This window comes from Atractosteus spatula, chromosome 2, assembly GCF_055471065.1.
Source record: "Atractosteus spatula isolate fAtrSpa1 chromosome 2, fAtrSpa1.hap1, whole genome shotgun sequence".
Taxonomy (NCBI): Eukaryota; Metazoa; Chordata; class Actinopteri; order Semionotiformes; family Lepisosteidae; genus Atractosteus; species Atractosteus spatula.
Window position 1 is genome coordinate 36,628,077 of NC_142707.1, and position 22,733 is coordinate 36,650,809.

At 35.6% G+C, this 22,733-nt stretch overlaps 1 protein-coding gene across 1 annotated transcript; it reads left to right on the forward strand.

Moving 5' to 3' along the window:
- Positions 1-224: 224 nt before the first annotated feature.
- On the forward strand, positions 225-21,325 carry taf1a (TATA box binding protein (TBP)-associated factor, RNA polymerase I, A). Its single transcript, XM_088937303.1, has 11 exons — positions 225-284; positions 2,396-2,524; positions 2,657-2,826; positions 4,546-4,659; positions 5,721-5,919; positions 7,148-7,284; positions 9,923-10,081; positions 11,155-11,221; positions 12,300-12,423; positions 14,024-14,178; positions 20,252-21,325. The coding sequence occupies exons 2-11, from the start codon at positions 2,401-2,403 to the stop codon at positions 20,353-20,355; spliced, it is 1,353 nt and encodes a 450-aa protein (XP_088793429.1). The 5' UTR covers positions 225-284; positions 2,396-2,400; the 3' UTR covers positions 20,356-21,325.
- The last annotated feature ends 1,408 nt before the right edge of the window (positions 21,326-22,733 follow it).

The window sequence follows — 22,733 nt, forward strand, 5'->3', positions numbered from 1 at the left end:
GCCATCTGACTCCGTTTGTACTTCTACAAATTCACCATAAGGGTGCGTTCTTTCTCCCCCCTTTCATTTTATATACTGATGACTGTCAGAGCAACTATGAAAATCATTGTATCAGGTTTGCTGTTTCTCTTCTTTCAGAGCCTGGATAAACACATGGACCCATTCTGGATGAATTTGTCAACTGGTGTGATCCTTCTTACCTTGAGATAATTATGTCGAAAACACAATAATTGTTGATCTAAAAAAACAACAACAAAGCACTGTCATTCCCATAACCATCCATGGTGAGTCAGTTGGTATAGTTCACAGTTACAAATATCTGGGCACTGTGTTTGAGGAAAAACTTAAGTTCCCTGAGCTCACCAATGTCATTGTGAAGCACTTATATGTTTTGAGAAAACATTTCCACAGAATCCAGAAAAGAATTCTATCGGCATGTTCTAGCTATGGGAGCCCGTTTCGGCCAGGGAGTAAAAAAAACGTAAATGGGCTTCCATATATAGTTTTTATATCAAAAGTATTTTAACTTTTTCATTTAACCGTAGGTTCAATTCACTCAGTCATAGAGGCAAAAAACACCTTTAAAATGTTGCAAACCTCAGCTTAGAAATCATTGGACAGCCTTTAAGACCTCTGGCATATCATTATGTCCATCAGATCCCGAGGAAGGCCTGTATCATCAGTGAAGACTCATTTCAGGTCCTTCATCAGTCTTTTGAACTTTTGCCTTCGTGCTGTCCACAGCGCAAGACAAAAGAAAATTTAGGTTTGCTCCAGAGGCCACCAGGCTTGTAAACAATGAATGTAAAGAAATTTTATCACTATGACGTCAATTGGATAATGCACCCCTCTACAAATGTGCAAATAGTTTAATACCTTCTTAAATATTGCACATTGTTACTTTCATAATGACTAAAGTATTTTGAACTGAATTGAATATAAAAGTGCATGTTAGATTTAAGGAGTTTGATATGTTATAATTTGTAACATAGCATATAAAAATAATATTTAGTTATAATTAATTTGTTATAAATAATTAGTAATATTGGGTCGACATATTTACAAAACAAAAAAAAATATTGTTTTCTGATTTGTAATTCCTTCTGGCAGCGTATTGTTGATGATTAATTATTTTTCTTCACTTGTCTTTTTGGATACCTTTTCTGCTTGGGTTGTATCATAAGGTGTTTAATAAAAGCTTAAGAAATCAAACACATGTTTGGTACCAGAAGGACCAAATAACGTTTACTGTCAGATCAGGCTACCACACTAGTACAATATTATGCTCTAGGTCTGCGCAGATACACTGCTACAGGTTTCTGCGCTATAGGAACTCTGCTTCAGAGTCGTCGTCCATGACGTAGCTCAAGTTGCTCTTTTCCATGGGCATGCGCACTGTCGAATTTGGGAGGTCCTGGAGTCCACATGTGTGGTGATCAAAATATTCAAAATACGATCAAGTAGTTTTTTCGTGCAAAATGAACATAAGTTTTTGTATAAGTTTCAATAGTCAAGAAACCAATTTGTGTCCTTTTTTATAATTGGAACATGAACGAAGACGTTTTATCAAGCAGGTTTGGTTGTCTGAATTATGTTTAATGTTGTGATTTCAGATAAATGTTTCTTTTACGCGTTTTGGGGTTTTTAAAGGCTAACACTGGGAAGGTGGATTACCGTGTGCTTCTTACTTTCGGAAGTGAGCTGAATTAAGAACAGACGATACAGCTTTCAAACACTTCATGAAAACAATACGAAAGCCTCCTCTATCATAAACTGTATTTCCGGTGTTTTGTAAAGTATAGCCTTTAATACACTTCGTATCAGGAAATGTATATTGCGTTTTAGGTCGTGCTTAAGCAAATGCAATCGAATAAGAAGTGTTGTCCAAAAGGTAAAAAAAACTAACCTTATAACTAAACCTTAGAAATTTGGCATGGATGTTACTGGTTCTTCATATGCAAATAGGAGAGGAGTTTAATGTGTTATTTGTATGCGTGACCATTTTCGATTTAGTGTTGTTTTTTTCTGATCAATATTTGAAAATCTTTTTCAGAGGAATTCAGTAGGGAACATAAAGCAAGGTATTGCTATCATGGATTCCTTAAATCTTAACACTTTCCTTTTCTATCGAGATAAAAAGCCCTACTGAGGGCTGCAAAGACGTTTTAATTGCTATAATTAAATGTAACACTTGTCAGATCAGTACCTGTAAATTACAACACCAACGTTTTGGTGCCCTAAAGACAGGATTCCTCTATCCTTTATGTCAAACTCTTATGTATGAGCCTCTTAATCCCTCTTAACAGTTTGCTTGAAAACCTTATAAAGTAGAAGAGTTCATCTGTCATTTTTAGCTGTTCACAACAGGAACATGTCATATCCTTTTTCTTTTTAGAAGACATGGATGACCTATGTGCTGAATTATCCCAGTCTGAGCAGCAGGACAGTTTAGACGACGAACAGCAGATTTGTAGTCCTGAAACAGGAGGACGACCTCATTTGCCTCTATTGCACAGATTCAAAGGTAAGATCTTCAATATTCACTGTGTTTTAAAGCGGTGCCCAAGCCTTTATCCTATCGGCTTACCGAAAATAATTGAAAGGCTGTTTTGTATTCATTCTTGGAAGTAAAAAGGATTTGTGTTTCCTCCTTTAGAAACGTTGCCAAGGAGAGAGACTGGTTTTCACAAAAGCTCCAGAATATGCCTGACCAAAATTCAGGAGGCTCTTTTCAAGCACCGTTGGGAAGAGGCTGCAGAATACATGAAGAATTACTTTGAAACGCTGGAAGACACAACTGTCCGGAAGCAGACTGTATCACCTGAAGTGAGTGTGCCCGTGACTGCACTAATTCAAAGAGGAACTGCATTCACAATTTCCTAGACCAGTTATTATATCTAGGTAACAAAAAAATAATTGATGATATCATAAAATGTTACTAATTCCAAATTAAGCAAAAATTTGTGAGCTTTCTGAAAGTACTGTATAGTCGCCATATTGTCACAAACCCATGCTCTTGGCACAGGCAAGAGTGCGGATTGAGATATGAAGTGGCCCTTCCTGCTCACTAGTCACTGTAGTGACTAATGAGCGAATAAGTACAGGCTGTGTAGCGGATATTTCACTGCAGAAATGTTCCAACATGATCTACATGCGGAGTTAAAAAAAAAGTAGTATTTGTTGGCAAACCTTCTCAAGGTTGAGAGTAATATTTCTGTTGGATTACAAGAGATGTATTCACAAACTTGTTTGTTTACAAAGTCATAGGGCTGCTATGCCTCAGTGGAAGTTTGGTTGCCTCGTTCTGAATTGCAGAACAAGACAGCACAGCTGGAAATTTAATCTATTTTATGACGTAAATTGGAGGTTTTACACATTGCTGTGTAGATTTTACTTTCATTGTGGTTTGAAATGCACTCATCAATGCTGATTCTTTCTAACCCCCAAAATATAAAAATAGCATCGCAGTGTTCCCCTTTTAAAAACAAAAAGTGCTCTCAGGTCTTTCAAGTGACTTAACCACTAAAGGTGCATTCAGTTTGAACCCTAAAAAAGTCATCGCTCGTTCAAACCACTGGTGTCTCATTTTGTTCGGTGACTGAGATTCTCTTAAAAAGTAGGGCATGATCATCCTGGCACTACCAGGGCTAGGTGGACATGAGTTGGTCATGGCACACAGATAAAATGTCATACAACATACAACATCGACCCCTTTAGCTTGCTGGGCTCATGTAAACTTGCTGTGTTTTCCGTGAGAGCTGCAACACCCCTCTGATCAGTGCTGAGTCCACTAAAGGAACTGTGTGGTCTAATGTGGTGGATGTCTGAACACAAGTATACTACACATGCTTTCATCTCAGTTTAGTCCTCAGCCTCCCTGAAAGAAGGTAAAAGAACTGTACCAATAAAGTGAAATTATACTTTTTTTCACATTAAAAGTTGGAGAATATCCTTGAAGGAAAAGAGTTGTTTTTGATGAGTGCATTTATTATTTTATTACAAGAGTGTTTAATAAAAATCCCTACTATTGAAATAAGGTTGCCATATTAATGTTGAGGGATTAAATGTATAAGGAAAACAAATGATGTACTGGGACCTGTACAAGTTTACCTGCTAGGGAGATGCATTTGGTCATGGTTGTGTTACATGCTCTTTGCTGAAAAAGCGTTATTGCAGCTTAAACATGATATTTATGACAGTATTCAGAAGTACCAGTAGAGTAACTTGCCCTATACAATTTCACATACTCTTTACTGGTAACAGGAATTCTGCTGTCTTGTTTCTAAAAAATAATTTGACTCTGGGCAGTTATGTCTTACCCCTTCACAGGGAATGACTTTTTGAAAATAAATTTGAAGTTGGGCTGAGTATGATTCTTTTGGGGCGCAATCATTTTATGAAACAAGTTTTTACACCCTTGTCATGGATTTAGCGGTGTTGTAGAAAACCACTGCTAAATAAAATGGGAGCAAATTAAATGTCATATCAACGTGTTTTAGACCGATTGTGCCAAAATGTTTATCAGATTTTGCTAATATTTTTCAGGTCATCTGGAGGATGGGCTCAGAAATTCTGCATCACCTTCCTAATGCTAAACTGGAGGATTTCAATTCTTTCCTGGAGAGACTGAAAAACATTGGAGTGAAGAATTATCAGAAGGTGGGTGTGGGTAGCTTTCACTTGCAATGTTAGCCGTTCTTGGCAGGCGTACACCTTGAAGTCATATTGATAGTTTTGAAACAATAGAAACACATTTATAGATAGACGTATAGCCTACAACAAAAATAAATACCTATTTAAAAGATTTGGTGTGCGTTATGGTTTGCATCAGTTGTACTTGGGCCTGGTAATCAGATTTATTTTACGCTTTTATCAGAATCTGAATTGTAAAAAGAAAGCATCCGGAAAAAAAAATACATCTGGCAAGCGCATTTTTTCAGTGAAATTGCGGGAACTATCTAATGTGTAATAGACTCTGAGCTTGGTTTGTGTTTTTGCTGCTGTGCGTATGTGATTTAAACCTGAAGGTTGGGGTCACTTGGTTGTGTTAAACTGACTGCATGAAACCGACCCAGAGCTGGCCTAGCAGCAGCTTTGAAAAAACAGGCTATTGTATTTCCAATCAGGACTGAGCTTCTTGCTGATTTCAATTTATGTAGCAGTTCAAAAGACACAATACAGAGATACACAGGTAGATACACAACTTGAAGATGTTTGTTTAAACAAGGAATAATATTTAGAATGGGCAATATAAATATATATATAAAAATATATATATAAATATATATACAGTTTGCATCAGATGATTGTATTGTTCATTTTCCCTAGTTGAAATACTTTGTAAAAGATCATTATAAAGTGTGATCAATGGAGAAGACAGTACTTTTCTGTCAGTATTGTAAGTTATATACAAGTGGCCAAATTTTCTTTTATCTCACTGGCAAAGCAGAAGCAAAAAGTTCCTACTGAAGAGTTATTGCTTACCCACACAAGAATGGAAAGAGGTTTAATATACATTCTATAATATACAGTATGGGGTAAAGCTACAAATAACTAAAGCCTAAACTTTTCTTTCTAAAGCAACAAGAGTGCAGTGTGATATGTATTTACGCTGTGCCTTTCATCACAAACATCTGGAAATTACAGCACTGCCATAAATTAGTTTTAAAACATGCAATTGGTACATTTTATGACCTACTCCTATGATTTTGTCTTCACAGATGTGTTTGGAGCATTTCTTTCATTTGCTGTTGCTTGGAAAGTTTGATGATGCTAAAAGGCAGGTGTCAGCAGTTGAAAACTGGAGATATGGAAAATTAACAGCTTCTCAGCCTCAGACTGCAAAGCTGATTCAGGCTTACCATGGCTACCTCGGGTATTTAACTTGGTGTGCACTGAAGGCGGCTATCTCAGACACTGGTAAGACCAAACATAACTGGGTATAGGGGTGGTATTTTACAATTCAGGATATTTCACTGAACAGCTTGCTTTTGTAGCAAAGCTGTAATATTTTTGTTTTGTTTTTCTCCGATTGTGCGATAGTATTGGAAACATGCTATGAAAATAATCTAGAACTTAAAGGTGATTGTTCTAAAAGAGAATATGAAATGACAGGTGACACTGTATTTATCAGGTGTAAAATGCTAGAAGTTGTTTAGCTAGCCAAACAAGAATGTTTACCATAGTTTCTTATGATTTAAGAGATATGAAAAGGGACATCTGTTTCCTTGGTTCCATGAACATTATCACAACTTTTCTGCCATCTAGTGTTGGGAGAGTGTAAATCCGTCCATGTTAATAAACGTGGTAGTCCCCAAACTATGAGAGCTGTTATATTACTTCAGAATATTAAAAGCCTGTCAGTGACACATGCTTGTATTCCAGATAGGATTTTTTTATTTTCAGATGTTGACTGGTAAACTATACAACCTGTGTTGTTTATGTTAAAATCTGTAAATGGTGGTTCACATTAAAGTGAGCTGTAAACTGCCGGTTGTGTCAAAAACATGGAATACAAGACAGGTCCTGCAACTGGACTTAAGTAGCTGTGCAGAACTATGGGGCTTGAGAGAATAACACACTCTGGTGGAGGGGAGTTTCAATTGTGTCCCAGTGTGCAGTAACAAAATAACAATCATAAATACAAATACTGATATTCTTTTATACTCTGGTGATGGAAAATATTTTGTGTGTACACATTGGCCAATCTTCTCTTAACATCAGTAAGCGGTGATATTTGTTTTTCTGTTTTTTTCTATTTTTCCAGGCTTGGTAAATGCACTAATCCAGTTAGAAGTAGTTATTTGCTGCTAGGTCTTTAATATATATATAATATATACAATAAGTATCTTAAATTGCCTTGCTAGTAGAACATAAAATAATTACCATGATTTACACATTGTACATTCCTTATACTTTCTGACAGTATCTAGTTTTCTAGATTTTGTTGTTGTAAGCTAGTGGTGAGTACAAACATGCAGTTGCTAATATGTTGTTAGCATTGTTGATGAATTATTATTTGCAAGAAAGCTTTTACACTAATAGTCAATGACCCTTTTAATGGAAGTCTTGGTTTAAGAAAAACATTTATAATCCTACACAGTAATATTCCTAAAAAATCTGAATTGAGGATTTTTTTATGTTTTAGTTACAGACAAAAGTGATAATTCAGATGTTGCTGAAATCCAGGAGATGCACAGATACTTTCGACAGTCATCATTAAACCTTCAGGAAGTCTTAAAACAGCCTGGAGTCTGGGACCCTTTTGTGCTAGGTTACATTAATGTAAGTTATTCCATTTCCATTTATGTTGTTTAAGATGTTTCATTCCCATTTTTTATGTAAGAAAAATATAAAAGCATCTATATAGAATGTGCTCATGCTGTTTACTGAATTTGTATGTAGCATGGGCTGAGGATGAAAAAGCTTTTAAAGTAATAAGCTAATAGATTACATTTGTATAGCACTTTCACCTAAGCAGATCCCAAAGCACTTTAGATATGGAAAGAGACCTGCTTTGTTCCCCACTGAAGTGCAGCACCCAACTGTGTGACATATGGCAGCCATTAATCACCTAATGTTGTACAGTGTGTACCGCCCCACTACACAGTACATCATGAAGTGGGAGCAATTTAACTTAAAGGACAATTTAGGAAAGCCCGCTGGTGAAAAACCTGAGTGGAAGTTTGCAATGGCACTGGGGTTAATATATCTGCTTTTACAAATATTGCCAAGGGACTTTTAATGATCGAGATGTCTAGCTTGTCTCATCTGAAGGATCTCAACTCCTACGGAACTGTGTTCTTAGTTGCCATTCTGGTGAAACTGGTTTTGGAAGCTCTGGTCTTGGGGTAAATGTGCTTCCTAATGGTCCACTAACAGCTGCAGTCTGGTTTTCTTTGGGGATCTTCTACCCCAGTTCTGACCAAGCCCAGCACTGCTTTACTTCAAAGATCTGATTCAGGTCACAGAGTCAAAATGATGCAGTCAGATAATATAAACCTTTAGATTTTTTAAATGAAACTATATTCACTACTGATAAAGATTAATTCAGAAAAGTATTGCAATCATACCTTTGTAATTGGAAGTCACACAGTTACCTTTAATTTGCACAGTTCTTTTTGTCCCAGAGGGTTTTCCTCAGTGCTCACACTAGGTGGCAGGCTTATCCATGAAAACATGATTCCAAAAGTAATGGTCTTGTACTTCTCAATACTCTTTTAAGTTTTATTGCTGTACTTTTGCTTTTGGGTGGGAGTTTTCTATAACTTTGGCACATTAATTGGTATAGTTTTATTTTATAGTGTTGGGGGAAAAAAGGGGTTTAAAAAAGTTCTCTTGAGTGTGGTGGCAGTTAAGGCACAAATCGGTACTACTGTACTGCATGAATATTGGGAGAGATTGCACTTAGGACAACTTCCTCATCATTGAAGAAGGTTTTAGGGGTTCATAAGTGGCTGATATGCCTATTCCTGGATTTGCAGGCACAACTGTAAGTAGCGCAGTAGTTAAGAAACTATCGGTCAGAGGGCAACATTGAGATTTTCCGTTTACCTTTGATAATCCTGTACCTTCTCTGACAGCTCACATTGAAATACATCGGCCCAATGAATGGGCTTACTTTTCCAGTTGATGTGCTGAAAAGTAGTCTTCTCCCAGTTGTCAGTTCTGATGTTGTGTGTTGATAGTGCCTTTCAGCTATTGGCCCCCTGTGCCTCTTATACTGTAGTTTAGCTGAAATAGTAGGAGATTTGGGAGCTTTATTATCTGTATAGTAGCAATTAAAACCCTTGAATAGTTCTGTCAATGATGTCTGTCTAAACCTTGCTCAAGGGACTGTGTTAAATGACAATACCTGGTCTGAAACCTTTGTGTCCATTTGTACCACGCTGGACATACTTGCTATGCAGATAGTAAGGCTCATAAAGCTACTACTCTTTCTAAACTCTTTCGTAATTGGATCAGGATCTAGGACTCTCATCAGGTCAGCTTTGTAGTTATGATCACAGTGTGGTAGGGCTGCACATTGGTCTGCATTTTAAGTTTTCTCCAAAGACTATTATGTCTTAAGCAGTCGATGAATCTAGAGGCACAGTTGGTACATTATTGGACTTTTTTTCAGGATCTCCACATCAAGAGATGACTGCTTAGGCATTAGAAATGCTCAGCATTTTCAAGAGGACAACCATCAGTGGTCACTAAAACTAATTACAGTCTTACACTGGTTAGTGCTTCACTGTATCTTTAATTTATGATACTGCAATATTCAGTAGTGTTAACCATTTGATAAATGTTAAACTTCATAAGTCCAAAAATGCAGTGAACTGAAAATAGTTCATTTTCAATAAAAAAGCAATTACACACAAAACCTCCCAAAACAAAATGCCAAAATTGTGAGGTAGAAAATTATTGAGGCTCAGTGCAGGGATGGTAAAAACAGTGAAATACATCTTGTCACCTTAATAATACAGTGCTAGATGTGCTAGAGACACTGGCTCTTACTATTTCTGCTCAGACTGAACAACTGCAACTCTCCACAAACTCCCAGCTTCAACCAACAGAGGTGACAGACTTGCAATTAAAACCTGAATCTCCTCCCTCTTGTTCAGTAATATCCAGTGACTTTTAGTTTAAAAGGCAGTGCTGTTTTAAACTAAAATTCCTGATCCAGATCTTACGGCAGGTAGCACAAGACAAAGCAATTCTGAATACATTTATACAGACTGGGTTTACAGTATTTACAGTTGTTTACTGTGGATGACTAACCACTATTTGCTCAGATCCTTGTAAATATATGACATTTTAGAGATGTAAGGCTAATATGTTCCACCACTTAAGGATGTTGTGATGGTATGATCTTTTCTGTTTCTTTTTGATTTTGGATCTGCAGGTCATTTTCTTATTGTCCATTTTTGCATTGCAGATGCTGGACTTCTATGAAAATGAAAGTGAGGCTCTGAAAGTCCTGAATGAATATGCTTATGACAACAGTTTCCCTCCCAATCCAAACGCTCATGTGTATCTGTACCAGTTCTTAAAAAAACACCAGGCCTCTGAGAAGACCTTGATGGCGGTGCTCAGGGTATGACAGAGCTGTAGTGTGCTGATTGAGAACATTATTAGAGTATGTGGTAGGGTAGTTTTGTGTCCAGAGAAGTCAGGAAGGAGGCATGCCAGAGAATATATTGCCAAGAATATACAACAACAAACATGTAAGACACCATAGAATCCTTAAAAAATTGGTGGCATGAGTATATGCATATTTTGCTACAAACGTCATACTTGGGTTTTTTTTGGAATACTGTATATTTACGTGAAATACACCAGTGAAACCATGGTCAGATGTTTTAGTAACCTTCACATTTTAATGTAGCTGTATATTATTGTATTTATAATATTATTAATTTTATTATTTTATTTTTCACCCGTTAGTGTGCATTAATAATTCTACACATTAAATTAATATTCAGCATCGTATCTCTTTTTAAACAAATACCTCAGATCATTTGAATTACAAAGACAAGTTTCTGTCTAAATCTAACTAAAGCATTCTGAGGTTTTGGTATTTTCAGGATTACAATTAATGTAATTAATAGACATTTGTTATAAAGCAGGCTTAGGAAAAAAATAGTTTTAGGGTGATTTGTGTGCTGGAAAGTCACAGTCCTACATAAACTATTTGTTATATCAAAATAAAAAATAGTCAACCAATAATTAATTTAAGTCTCAAACATTTTTTTAAATAAGGAACAAGTAATAGGTTTATTCCATGCTGAAAAAAAGAAGTAAGAGAACACAACGTTTCGGCCTTGGAGCCTTCTTCAGGTGTCAGAAGGCTCCACGGCTGAAATGTTGTGTTCTCTTTCTTCTTTTTTTCAGCATGGAATAAACCTATTACTTGTTCCTTTGCAGCCTACGCATGCTGACGCAGCTACCCACCTGAACTACTATTTTTTTAAATAGCTAGTCAAATGTGTGAACTTTGAATTTGTGAAGCTTATTCTCTGGACGTCTGGTACTGTTTGAGGGATATGTGAGTGGGTAGACAGTAGAAGAGTAGATCCGAGTCTTTTGGTAAAAAATATATATTTCATATATATGTGTTTATATGTTAATATATTTAATGATAAATGTATGCCTTGCTTTTTTTAATAGATTTTACATGCCTTAGTCCCCAGTCATGAACTGATGTTGGAATTTCCTTCTCTTCTGCTTAAGTCAGGTAAGGCTATTTTAAGGTAAGGTTTAGTAGCAAAGTAACAAACATTTGAAATTTGTAAAATCCACAAAAAGCTAGATGTTATGATGTTATTAATGAAATGCTGTTAACTTTTTCATGACCCGTGTATGGTTCTATCTGTTCTCAGCTGGTAAGTACAAAGGTTTCCAAATTTACTTGAAAAATCGTATTCATTTATCTTCTGTACACCTGTTACATTTTAAGGATATGTAGAGCATGACATGTATGTAGATATAATAGTAAGATAGTTGTAAGAGGCAAAGCAATTGAAACAATTCAAGGTAGGATTTTAAAAATACATTTTCAGGCTAAAAATTCCTTAGTAAACATTCCATAATCTTAGCACAAAATATATGATCACTGAGATACAATAATGACATGGGTGTGACCACTGTCGGTGAATTTGAACATTTGCCTTGAAATCCAGAAGCACACAGCACAGGTATTTTGATGCTGTGAACCATGATATGCTGTGGATCAGCATATGAAATGGGTTCCAGCCGTGGGGAGTATATTAATAAGTATTTTCACTTATTTATAAAGGTTTCCTTGAATCTGTTGTGTTTGTGGATATTGGTGATGAAATTACTAATGGCTCCAGTAGGCAATAAATTGTAGAAAAGCTGGACTACAACTAGGGCCAAGACCAGGATGCCTGAGCTAGGGTATTTTGTGTTAACTTTTTCACCACCAAGTTAAAATGTTATGATTGATTAAAAAAAAATAAGACATTCCAAATGACCAATAAAAATGGATTAGGTCAGACCACTTCCCCCAGAAAATTTTAGAACAAACTTGTGTAATAAAAATACAAACTTAATGCTGTAGAATGTGCATCTTGAATCTGGGTATCACTTCAGTAAATTTATTTGCAGGTTTAAGTGTAATATAGAGCTTTATTTATGCAGTGCTTTTTTTCCAGTAATGGCCAAAATACCAATTTTAACTTCAGTTTATAAATAACATGTTTTTATTTCTGATTCTTAACATTTCAATGTTTTAAGCACTGTCCTTCTTCTAATTGTTATCAACTTAAATATAATTTTACTTTTATTTTCAGGGGAGTCAAAACATCTCCAAGAATCTGTAAAGGTAATTTTTAGTCTGCTTGACTACAGCAGCTGGAAAAATAATCTGGATGCATGGATTTGTCTGGGGGAAATCATCAAACTGCTCAAGAAAAAGTAAGAAATCATTTCCTAATAAAAAAATAAGGATAAATTAAAATAAGGAGGACATTTTTCAATATTGTAACATGAGCATTAATAACATTTTACTTAGCAAAATGTTCAACCACAGTGGCTTTTAAAATAGCTTTTAGTGTAAAAGAATGAATAGCATAACTAAACCCTTCTGTTTTAATTTGGATTTTATTAATGATATAAAAAGTTCTTAGGACTCTGATGGTGTCCTTTTTATTTAGATAAGCCACTCATACTGATAGTTGTCAATGTGCCTAATAAATTCCATTACTGGGTGTAAAGGTTGATTCAGGAATCAATGCTTTTGTAAATTGCTATACTCTGCTTTGTTTTTGCTTAGTTGCATTTCCTATTATGAAAGACTACAGAGAAATCCTATTACTTTGCATGCAAGCTTCCCTGAAGATGAGAGTAGGTGACAGTAAAGGTCTTGCAATGTAAAGCAGTATTCTTTGCAATGCAGCTTTACCTGTCCAGATCCTTCCAAATTGGACAGTTTGCTTCAAGTGTTTCTTATAGAAGTCAACAATTCCAGATTATTCAACTCTTGAGTGACTCAGTCAGGAAAGAAGCTCATTCAAAGGGAAAGTGGAACCATAAAGTTCAGATATTTTCTACATTGAACCTGGGTTATGGTGTCTGTCTGCTGGCGATCACAATTCCTTGTTATGAGGCCACAGTTGTCCAGGCATCATGTTAATTGGCTTAGACAGGGAATCCTCCTCTTGCTACTGAACAACAAGAGCCCTGGAATTAGATAACTCTTTGAGCATGATCATTAAGAAGCCGATCATTAGGAGGGCGACGGTGTACAGTAACATCCAGACGTTGCGATCAGGCTGAATCTCCAAATTTAACATCTGGGCAAAGAGGACACTAGCTAGGGATGCCAACATGAGGCCAAAAGCGACTTTGAAAGGACAACAGAGCAAAATGACTGAGATGTTGCACGTCTGTGAGTCAACAATATGACAGTCACTCCAGAAATCCAACCTGTATGGCAGCATAACAAGAAGAAAGATGTTACTGAATTAAACCGTAATAAAGCATTTAAGTGATATTAAAAACGTATGGCAAAGGATTTTAGCGGACAAATGACCCAAAGCACAAGGCCAGAGATATGCTGGAGTGGCTTAACAATACAGAAATGAACATTCTTGAGTGGTGCTTTCAAAGTCCTGACCAAAAAAGTCTGTGGCAAAACTTGAAATGTGCTGTAGAAGATACTTCCACCTCATATCATCTTAGGAAGGGAGGAGAATTAATACTTAGCTATTACCGTATGTTAGATTTTGATTTTTCTTTAGATTTATTACTGACACTTTGTGTTTCACCCGCAAAGGTGTTTAATTAAAGCATTCAAGGGTATATTAAAATATTCAGTCTTTAAAAATTGAGACATTTGCAATAAAAAATAGAACACTATAAGAAGAGCAAAACAGGAGCTATATTTCTATGTGTGCACATTGCACACGCTGGAGAATAACAAGAGGTGTGTATAATGTCTGTCTAATACAATAAAACAACAAAAACATTTTCTTGTCACTTTGCCTTATCAAATTCCATTTTGTTTTGTTCGTAGGGATTGTTTCCATTTCGTTAATGAAGAGTGGAAGCTGAGAAAAGACTGGTGGCCTGCATTTCATTTTAGTACTTATCTAGCAAGGCAAGACTTCAAGGAAAACAAGGAACTGTTCAGAAGGAAATCTTTTGTTGCAGCTGCAGTTATGGAAAATAGTAAGTATGTTTGTTATAATTAACTGTATTACATTGTTTTATAATACAGTGCCTCCAGAAAGTCTACACACTCTTTTCAAAGTAACGTATTTTGTGGCTTAACAGCCTAAAATCAGGATAGTTATTTTACCTTTATTTACACTATGTAACGTGGCCTCCCAAAAAAAAATGCTCAGACATTAAAAATGAAAACCTGGAAAAGTCTAAATAGAAAGTTCATACCCTTTCCGTAGGCACGGTATATTTTTTATATTGACCTTTATCTTAACAATAACTTTTTAGATATCAAATTTAATAGCCTTCCACATTTTGAAGATAACATTTAAGCCTTTTCAGCTTATAAGTGTCTTTTATTTTGTTGTTCAAATCCTTATTTTCATTGTTGTCTGAAAACTTTGTAATACCCACTTTTGTCGCTGGGTATTTATTTAATAAACTATAATTCAACACTGTATCATGTACATTTTCACTCACAGTTAATCATTTACAGTATTTATTATAGAAATGGACAAACTAAATTTGGCAAAGAGGTATTTTAAGCAATTTAAGTACAGAACAAGAATAAGGCTAGCTTAATGCAGTCATCATTACACTGCATGGATTGATCAAATTTATATTTGATTCTAATTTATTTGTTCTAAGATTTTTCCTAAGTGTGTATTTGAACAAGCATAGAACTATCCCGGCTACCTTTAAGCCTGTCTGCCACAATCACTCTTCTTTCTTCTCTGTCCTGTCCTTTAAAAATATTCAATTGATGGTACTGTTAGTTATTTGGAGTTCTAGTGATGCAGTTCAGTCATGTTATTGCTTCTTAACTCTTTGATCTTGGGATACTTTTGTCATTTTTCTTCATTTGTTGTATTTTTCTACAAGCAGCTACTGGCAGTGTTTCAAGGTATTTCCTAACTTGCAAAACTATTGGGAGGATCAGTGACGATTGAAATAATGTTAATACTGCTGTTATCACCCTTACTGTAGCTTGATGAAATGAAATCATATTAAAATTTAAAGCTTATCCTTAATTGACATCTGGAGATAGCAAACCAAAGTAGTAGAAACCATGTAAAACAAACATAAAGAACGTTTACATATTCGACCACGGGCATACTGTCTGAAATGCTGACCCTGTGGCTAGAGTCAGTTTTTATGACATAGTAAAAATGTTGTAACAGGGTCCAGAACACAAGTTAAATGACATCTGGAAAGCAAGGAACTCTTATTACTCTCTTGCAGACTGCACTCTTATGTCTTAGTTAACAGGGCAGAAAAAAAAAGTTTGGTGACTGATACAAAGTTAATGTATGTGTTCTACTTCAGTGTGTTCCACTTAACCTCTGCTTGCTCCTTCATAATATTAGGTTTTAAAGCCAAAATGCCAAAATGACTTATCACTTCAAGGCTGATTACAGGTTGAACCACATGGTCCACACATTGCTAGTTAATTCTCTGGGTGCTTGCTGATTGTGAGTGTGGTAGCCTGGTGTGATAAAGCAGTCCTTCACAGATGATGATGATGAGGGACAACCGCACAATAAAATGCCTCTGTGTCCCTAGTGTAGCCTGATTTTCCCACAATTATCAATGAGTGGCAAGGTGTTTGAAAAACAAAATTATACACTTTTTTGTGCACAAGAAAAGCCCAGGCTTAACTTTTAGTTGCAAAAATAAAGCATCTTTGGGTATGGTGGGGTATTCATCCAAAGCAAAAACTGATACAGTTACATTGATTTATCCAAAAAAAGAATAGAATTATATTTATGACATCACATTTTTTAATCTACAGCTGTGTTTATAACAAATATTGAGCACAATTAATAGAAATTGGTGACCCGGTTCGTAACACACTTCCTCACAATATGGATCAGGCAGTGGCCATACTGAGTCTGCAAAGTTTAAAAAAAACAAAGACAGTTTCCCAGCAAGATATATCTGACCACAAAGCAAGGTAAGGACACAACTGTAGCCTTAAATTTACAACAATAAACAGGACAAATTGAAGGGTTTGTAGTCTCCCAATAGTAATGTTTCTGTACATACACAGGGGCAAGCACACTCTTTACACATGGTTTGTGTACACAGACACCGATGCCATCTGTCTTCATAGTATGTCTATATGGCTCCTAATAATCCCCATCTATGAACTGGCTTCATCTCTTTGTTCTCCTCCCCACTGATAGCTGATGTGTGGTGAGTGTACTGACACATTATGGCTGCTGTTGCATCATCCAGGTGCACTTTGGTGGTGGTGGGGGGGCATCCCCATTACCTGTAAAGCGCTTTGAGTTGAGTGTCCAGAAATAAGCTTCATAAGTGTAAGGCATTATCATTATTTTATTATTAATAATGGGACTTGTTGCAGCATAACACACTTACAGTGTTTTTCAAGATGAAGTATTGGCTAAAGTGGTTAGAAATTGGATGGATGGATATGAGAATTTAATTATGCGTCTTAATTTCTAAAACATTCCTTTCATTTAGCTGTTTTAAATTATTTGCCTGGACTGGCATCCTGTTAAGTGTAGGACTTGCAATTCTTGCAATTTTAGTGTATAGCAAAGGAAAACTACAGACTGTATCATGTATTGCCTTCCAGGAATTTGGTAACCACTTTGCTGTTGGTGAATCATTGTCATCAGTCCTCTTTAATTATGTGGTTCTATACTACTTTGTTAGTGCTTTACAAGGATTAGACCGACTTTTCAACAACAGCAAAAAAGAGGAGGAAAGAGCTGTATTTAAGATTCCTTTTTAGGTAACTGGCTTTTAACTTGTATGAGTCTGTGTCATTTTGACCTTTTTTGTCTGGGTGCCTGTTGCAAAATCTAAGTAATAGGTAGCTATTTCTTTTTTCTGTATTTCGTTCAGATTTTGCATCTTTCGGCTTTTACATTTTGGAATATTTATATTATACTCACTGACAGTTCTTTGAAGAAAAAAACCCATGAAATCATCATTTGAAGAGTTCAACTAAAAAATTGGACTAATCTTTGCTCAGATTCAGTGATTGTTTGCGCTTCATTATGCTCGAATATAAGTTCACGGCAATGGTATAATGCACCCCTTGAAGGTACCAGCTTTATGTGTGTTTAGATGTGTCAAAACTTTAATTGTAATTCTGAACATCGATTTTATGTAATTATTTTAATACTTTACAGGGATGAATGTACTGAAGTTTTTCATGGAGGCAACATGTATTTTCTATCCCAGTCATTATATATGCAATGTTAACTAATCTTTGGTATGACAGTATTGGGGGAGGGTGTGATAAGCATGTAGAAGAAGTTACAGTTCCCATCATCCTTTTGCAGTGTTTGTTTTCTGCACATAAAGTAAGTGTGTCAAGACGTGTGGAAAGAAATATATGCCTGTGCATCTACATGTGTATAAGTGATAGTTTGCAGTTTTAATTACATTGCAACCCTGCCACAACTGTGGAGGAAAATAAGCATGCATTCTGCGAATGTTTCTGGCAGAACTGGCAGTAATAGGAAGTCTTGGACTTTCAGGTTCGGTTCAGCCTCAGGAGAAATCTGAAGAAAGATTATGCCTTAACCGAAAAAATAAAATAATATACAACTACACCCTCTCACACCTGACCCACAAGTTGTGAACTGGTTCATATTCTGATCTGAGCCCAACCTACTTAGAGGTTTATCACTGGAACATTACCCAATGCAAGACTCTTTCCTAAGTGCATTAGACATGGGGGCATTCAAAAAGCATGAAAAATGAAAAAGGGTCTGTTATGAAAAGTGGAAAAATAATCAATCATATTTGACAATACCAGCCAAAACGTGTAGCAGTTTGCTTTTTTGGTGGATTGTAATAACAGATCCACCATAGTCCACTCACTGACCTTGCAAATAGTTCAGCAGTTGTTTCATAGTTGCTTGAATGGAATGTAGGAATTTTCACAGCTGTTTCTAAAGGTGTCGATTCTTCACTGTGGTGTTGGTAGACCCAAGAGGGCTTGGAATTGAGTAGTTCAAAGAGATGGCATCAACCACTCCCCTTATGATCCTTGAGTTTAGAAAGGAGTTTATTTTGGATAAACATTTTTATATATTTTTTTAACAACAAATGTTAAAAAAAACAGCGATGCAGTATGCGTTTATATATGACACATACCGTATTTAGTATTGTTTCACTGCCCATAGTTAGCAATGTGACTTCAAAGATGAGCCCAAAAAAAGAAAAAGGAAATATGTTAATACTCAGTAGTACAGTCACAAGTTGGAGGTGTCAAGCTCCATGAATTATCAAAATGGCATCAACATTGCATGGGAATTTTTGCACGAAAGCATAACAATCTCTTTTTGATTCACTCCAGGGACTTAATTTTGAAAACAAAGTTTGGGGCTTTGGAGAATTCTGGAGAAAGAATAAGAGACCTTTCTCAGAATTTGTCTGGATCTCTAAATATCATTTTTATAATATTGTCATCTTGCACAAAACAGTTGTGTACATTCAATTAATGAATGCACACAAGCTGTGCCACAGAGGATTGTCGCACTGAAAATAACATTTCTTCTAAATAAGTGTGATTTCTTTTAAATGTCAGTGCCATAAATTTGATTTAGGTACTTAAGTAACACTGCCTCTTTATTCACTTATATCATTTAGTGTACTTCAAACTGAAATATTTGATTGCTAATAATTAATCAAAACAAAATAGCTTTAAAAACTAAAACTTTATTGGAATTCATATTAAATATTAGTGAAAGCAGGGATGGGAATTAAATTGAATTTAAAAGTTAAATAAAAAGTTAATAACCTATGCCTGGGAGTGACAGTACAAAATTATCATTCCTATTATTGTGCACAGAGTGCTCTATAAGACTGACTAACAGAATTACATTTAACATTTCTAAAAGATGTCCAGCTAGGAAATATATTTGAGTGATCATTGAATGAGTGTGATTTAGAATTGGATGCACTTAACATTTCAGGTATTGATTTAATATTAGAGAAGGAGATCAGAAATAATGATTAAAAAATGCAGCCCTTTAGGTTGAGAAAATAGGATAGTTCATGATCATTAAAAGAAATAATTCAACATGAATTTAATCTTTGCCTCTTAAAGTCTAGACATAGACACAATATAACAGAAGGTAATGGACTGTCCTGTCATAAAACTGCACAACTTGGTGTTAAAACAGTATATAGAGCTGTGTTTTTTTCATTATGAAGGCATTCCCAGATCAGTTGCAGTATAGAAGATCACACATCTGTAATGGCCTTTTCTGCAAATCTCCACATCTGCTTTTTTATTGTGGTTAGATGCTGTGTCTGTAAACACGCAAGGACAACTTCAAAGCTGATAATGTAAAAAAAAGAGCTTTTGGTAAACTTAACAGTGCAATTCTATCTTTTTGCACTAAAAAGGCAATAAAAAGAAGGTAAATAAGGTTTTGAGTATGGAATAGATGTTAGAGAACATGTGAGTCTACAGGTTTTAGTTGCCAAACAAATTAACAGTTTTACTGTACAGAACTATAGTAGAAAAACTTCAGGGGGAAATGATTTAACCTAATCTCTGAGCAAAATAAAATGGAGGTTCCGAAGGAACCGTAAAAGTTCTCCATAAATTTGGAGGTAACTGAATTTAAGTGCTTTGTTTCATTTTTCATTTATTTATATACCACAGTAGTGCACTGTTGACTCTGCTGTAGTTTAAGGATTGTGTTATTAAATAGCCAATTAATTTTCTCAATAGTTAAATTACCAAAAATTAGTACTCACTAAATTTGTCCAGATGCAAGCAGTAGCATAAATAAGAAGAGGAATATATTTTGGAAAGATTTTAAAATAGTGATTTGTCATCATAATTGCTGAATTCAGAAACCCATAAATGTTAATTATGAGAAAGTAAATAAGTTATTACTGACTGGATATTTACAATAAATATCTTCAGCAGAAGAAAAACTCTCATTTACTGCATGTTTTTTTCATACAAAATATCACATATTTCAAAAATGTGAAACTACTACAGTAAATCATTTTAATAAATTGTTCACACTAGAAATAAAATGAGCGCTTCCAAATAATTATTCTTTTCTCTTTATTTTAGAATCTGTGTATTGCAACCAAAAGGGTGGGCACTGTCAAAAGCTAAAGAAAAAAACGAAGAAAGAATCCAAGAAAGCAACCAAAAGCAAACGTAAACTTCGGTAGTTGTTGTTTGCAGAGTTAAGAAGGTCTTAACTTTTTTTTGTCAATTTATAAGCATGAAAACCATTCCTATTCTTATACTCTCCCTTAGTATTTTAAGGAAGAAAGTGACCATTGAAAATAAAGGTTTCGCTCTCCTTGAGGTTTTCTTTAAGAGGTTTTATGACTGCACATGTTATTTCAAAAGGAATGTATAGCACTGTATGTGAAGTCATTTGTAACTCTTTGCCTTATTCATCAAATGCCATATGTCCCCAATCTTATGTACATTTGTGTTTCTGTGAGACATTGTTTGCCTGAACAATCATTTCTTGAAAATATGACTTATTATAAAGTTATTTTCTTAATTTTGTTTTCCAGTGATTATTACTGCAAAATATTTTTCTCTTTTCCCAAGTTCACAAAACAGTCCTTCTTTCCTGTACAGGTTGGGTGTGCTTCAGAAGTCTTATTTTATCCAGTTGAATTTCAGTAGTTTATCATTAGCATCCAAACCTTTATTATACTTTAAGAGGAGAAGTAGCATAACTTTAAAAAGACATTAAAGTATATACAAATCATATATCTTTAAAATGATGTAAATGCTAAAGCAAAATTTAAATAAATATAAATCATATTGTAAGAAAGAAGCAGCATTGATTTAGAAAAGGAAGGTCTTCATTATCTTGGTGTTGATGTACTACAATGCTTGAAACAGAGAATCAGATTAGTTAACACTAAAGCACAACACACAAGTGGCATGATATGTGCAGCTTCCAGAAAGCTTCATGAAAAGTATCGCACTGACACATGTAGGAGTTCTTAATGTATATACATGGACAAAAGGTGTTAGTTACATGAAAAATGGCTTAACTTAAAAGTGTCCTTGTCGGTAATGTTATAATGATAAAAATCTACTGTAAATAACATTTTTATTGTTCTGTCCGATCCTAATTTTTGGATTATGTTAGTAAATGTAATTTTGTTAAAAAAATATGAAAGTGTCTCTGTTTTGAATGTTGATTTTATTGAGGGAAAATTGATTTTTATTCAAGGAAAATTCAGTTCAGAAAAGTACTGCAAAGATCTGTTATAGTCCTTTTGCTCTTCCTGATCTTTCATTGTTTTTCGATTCTAGTGTAGTTAGTGTTATACTGTACCTGGGCGAGCCAGAGCACGCAGCTCTGTACCTCCATGGAAACTGGCCACATACACATGGGGAGGCAAATACCTCCTGGGGCTTTTTAGGACTCGCTTGGGCCACTTGTCCCAACACCCTACCTCCAATTAAACAGTTATTCCACTAGTCAACACCATTTAACCCCAGAACTGCCACTGATCCTGTGCTCTGTCATTGAGAAACCTTCTGACCAGGCTAGTGCTCGCAGCACAACAAGCCTACTCCTAAGAAAGACATCCAGCCTGAATTCAGCTCAGGTGTCTGTCTTGAACTTGATCTGCCTGTTGGTGCCCTGTCTATCCAACCAAGCACTGGACCAGTAGGAAACAACTGAACCACTTGCCTTACAGCCCTGCCTGGTGGCCAGCCCAGCTCAGCCCTGACAGTTGTGCTTGCATTCAATTCAGTCTGTATTATATTTTTTGGCTATCTCCACCTGCCTTCGTACTCCGATCTGGTTCATTTATCTCTTTCAGCTCTTGTCACTCCTCAAGCTTTTTACTGGGATCAAGCATTTGGATTCCTCAGCCTGTCAACTAGACACAGCTTTTCCGATCTGTTCAGTGCATTGTAAAAGCCAACTATATGTATAGATACATTATTGATTCTGTGTGCAAATTTGATGATTTACTGGGCAGAAGAAGCATGGCACATGAAATTTCACATTGACAAATGCAATGTGATCCAGTGACGGCTGATATCTGGGTAGTGAGGACATTGTAGGAGAATGCATGAAGGGCTTTTGGTGCCATTAAAGGCTGTACAATATCAACCTGTTCATAAAACTCTGGCTCTGAATAGTTGAAAGTTTTACACAACCAATTGCCCCATATGGCAGTGAGGTGTGGGGTCCAATCACAGACCAGGATTAAAATTACTGGGATAAAGTTCTTAAGGATGATTATGGTTCAAGTTACATTTTTCTAATTACTGTGTTTTCTACAGGGAAGCACACTATACATGGAAGCCTGTTCCTAGGAAAATGTAGTATAATTCTCTGCAGACCTAATAATGCATAATGTCCAATTGCAGTTGTAAATATTTTAGTGGCTCACAATCAGCAAGAAAATTTAAACTCCCGCTGTTTGGTCAAAATTACACTCTACAAGCTCCTCTTCCTCAGCTGTAGGGCAGTTTTGCATGTACATTTGCATGTTGTCCTTGAATCGGGTTATTAAAATTAGGCCCTAAATCTTTCAGGGAAGCCTGGAATTTACAGATT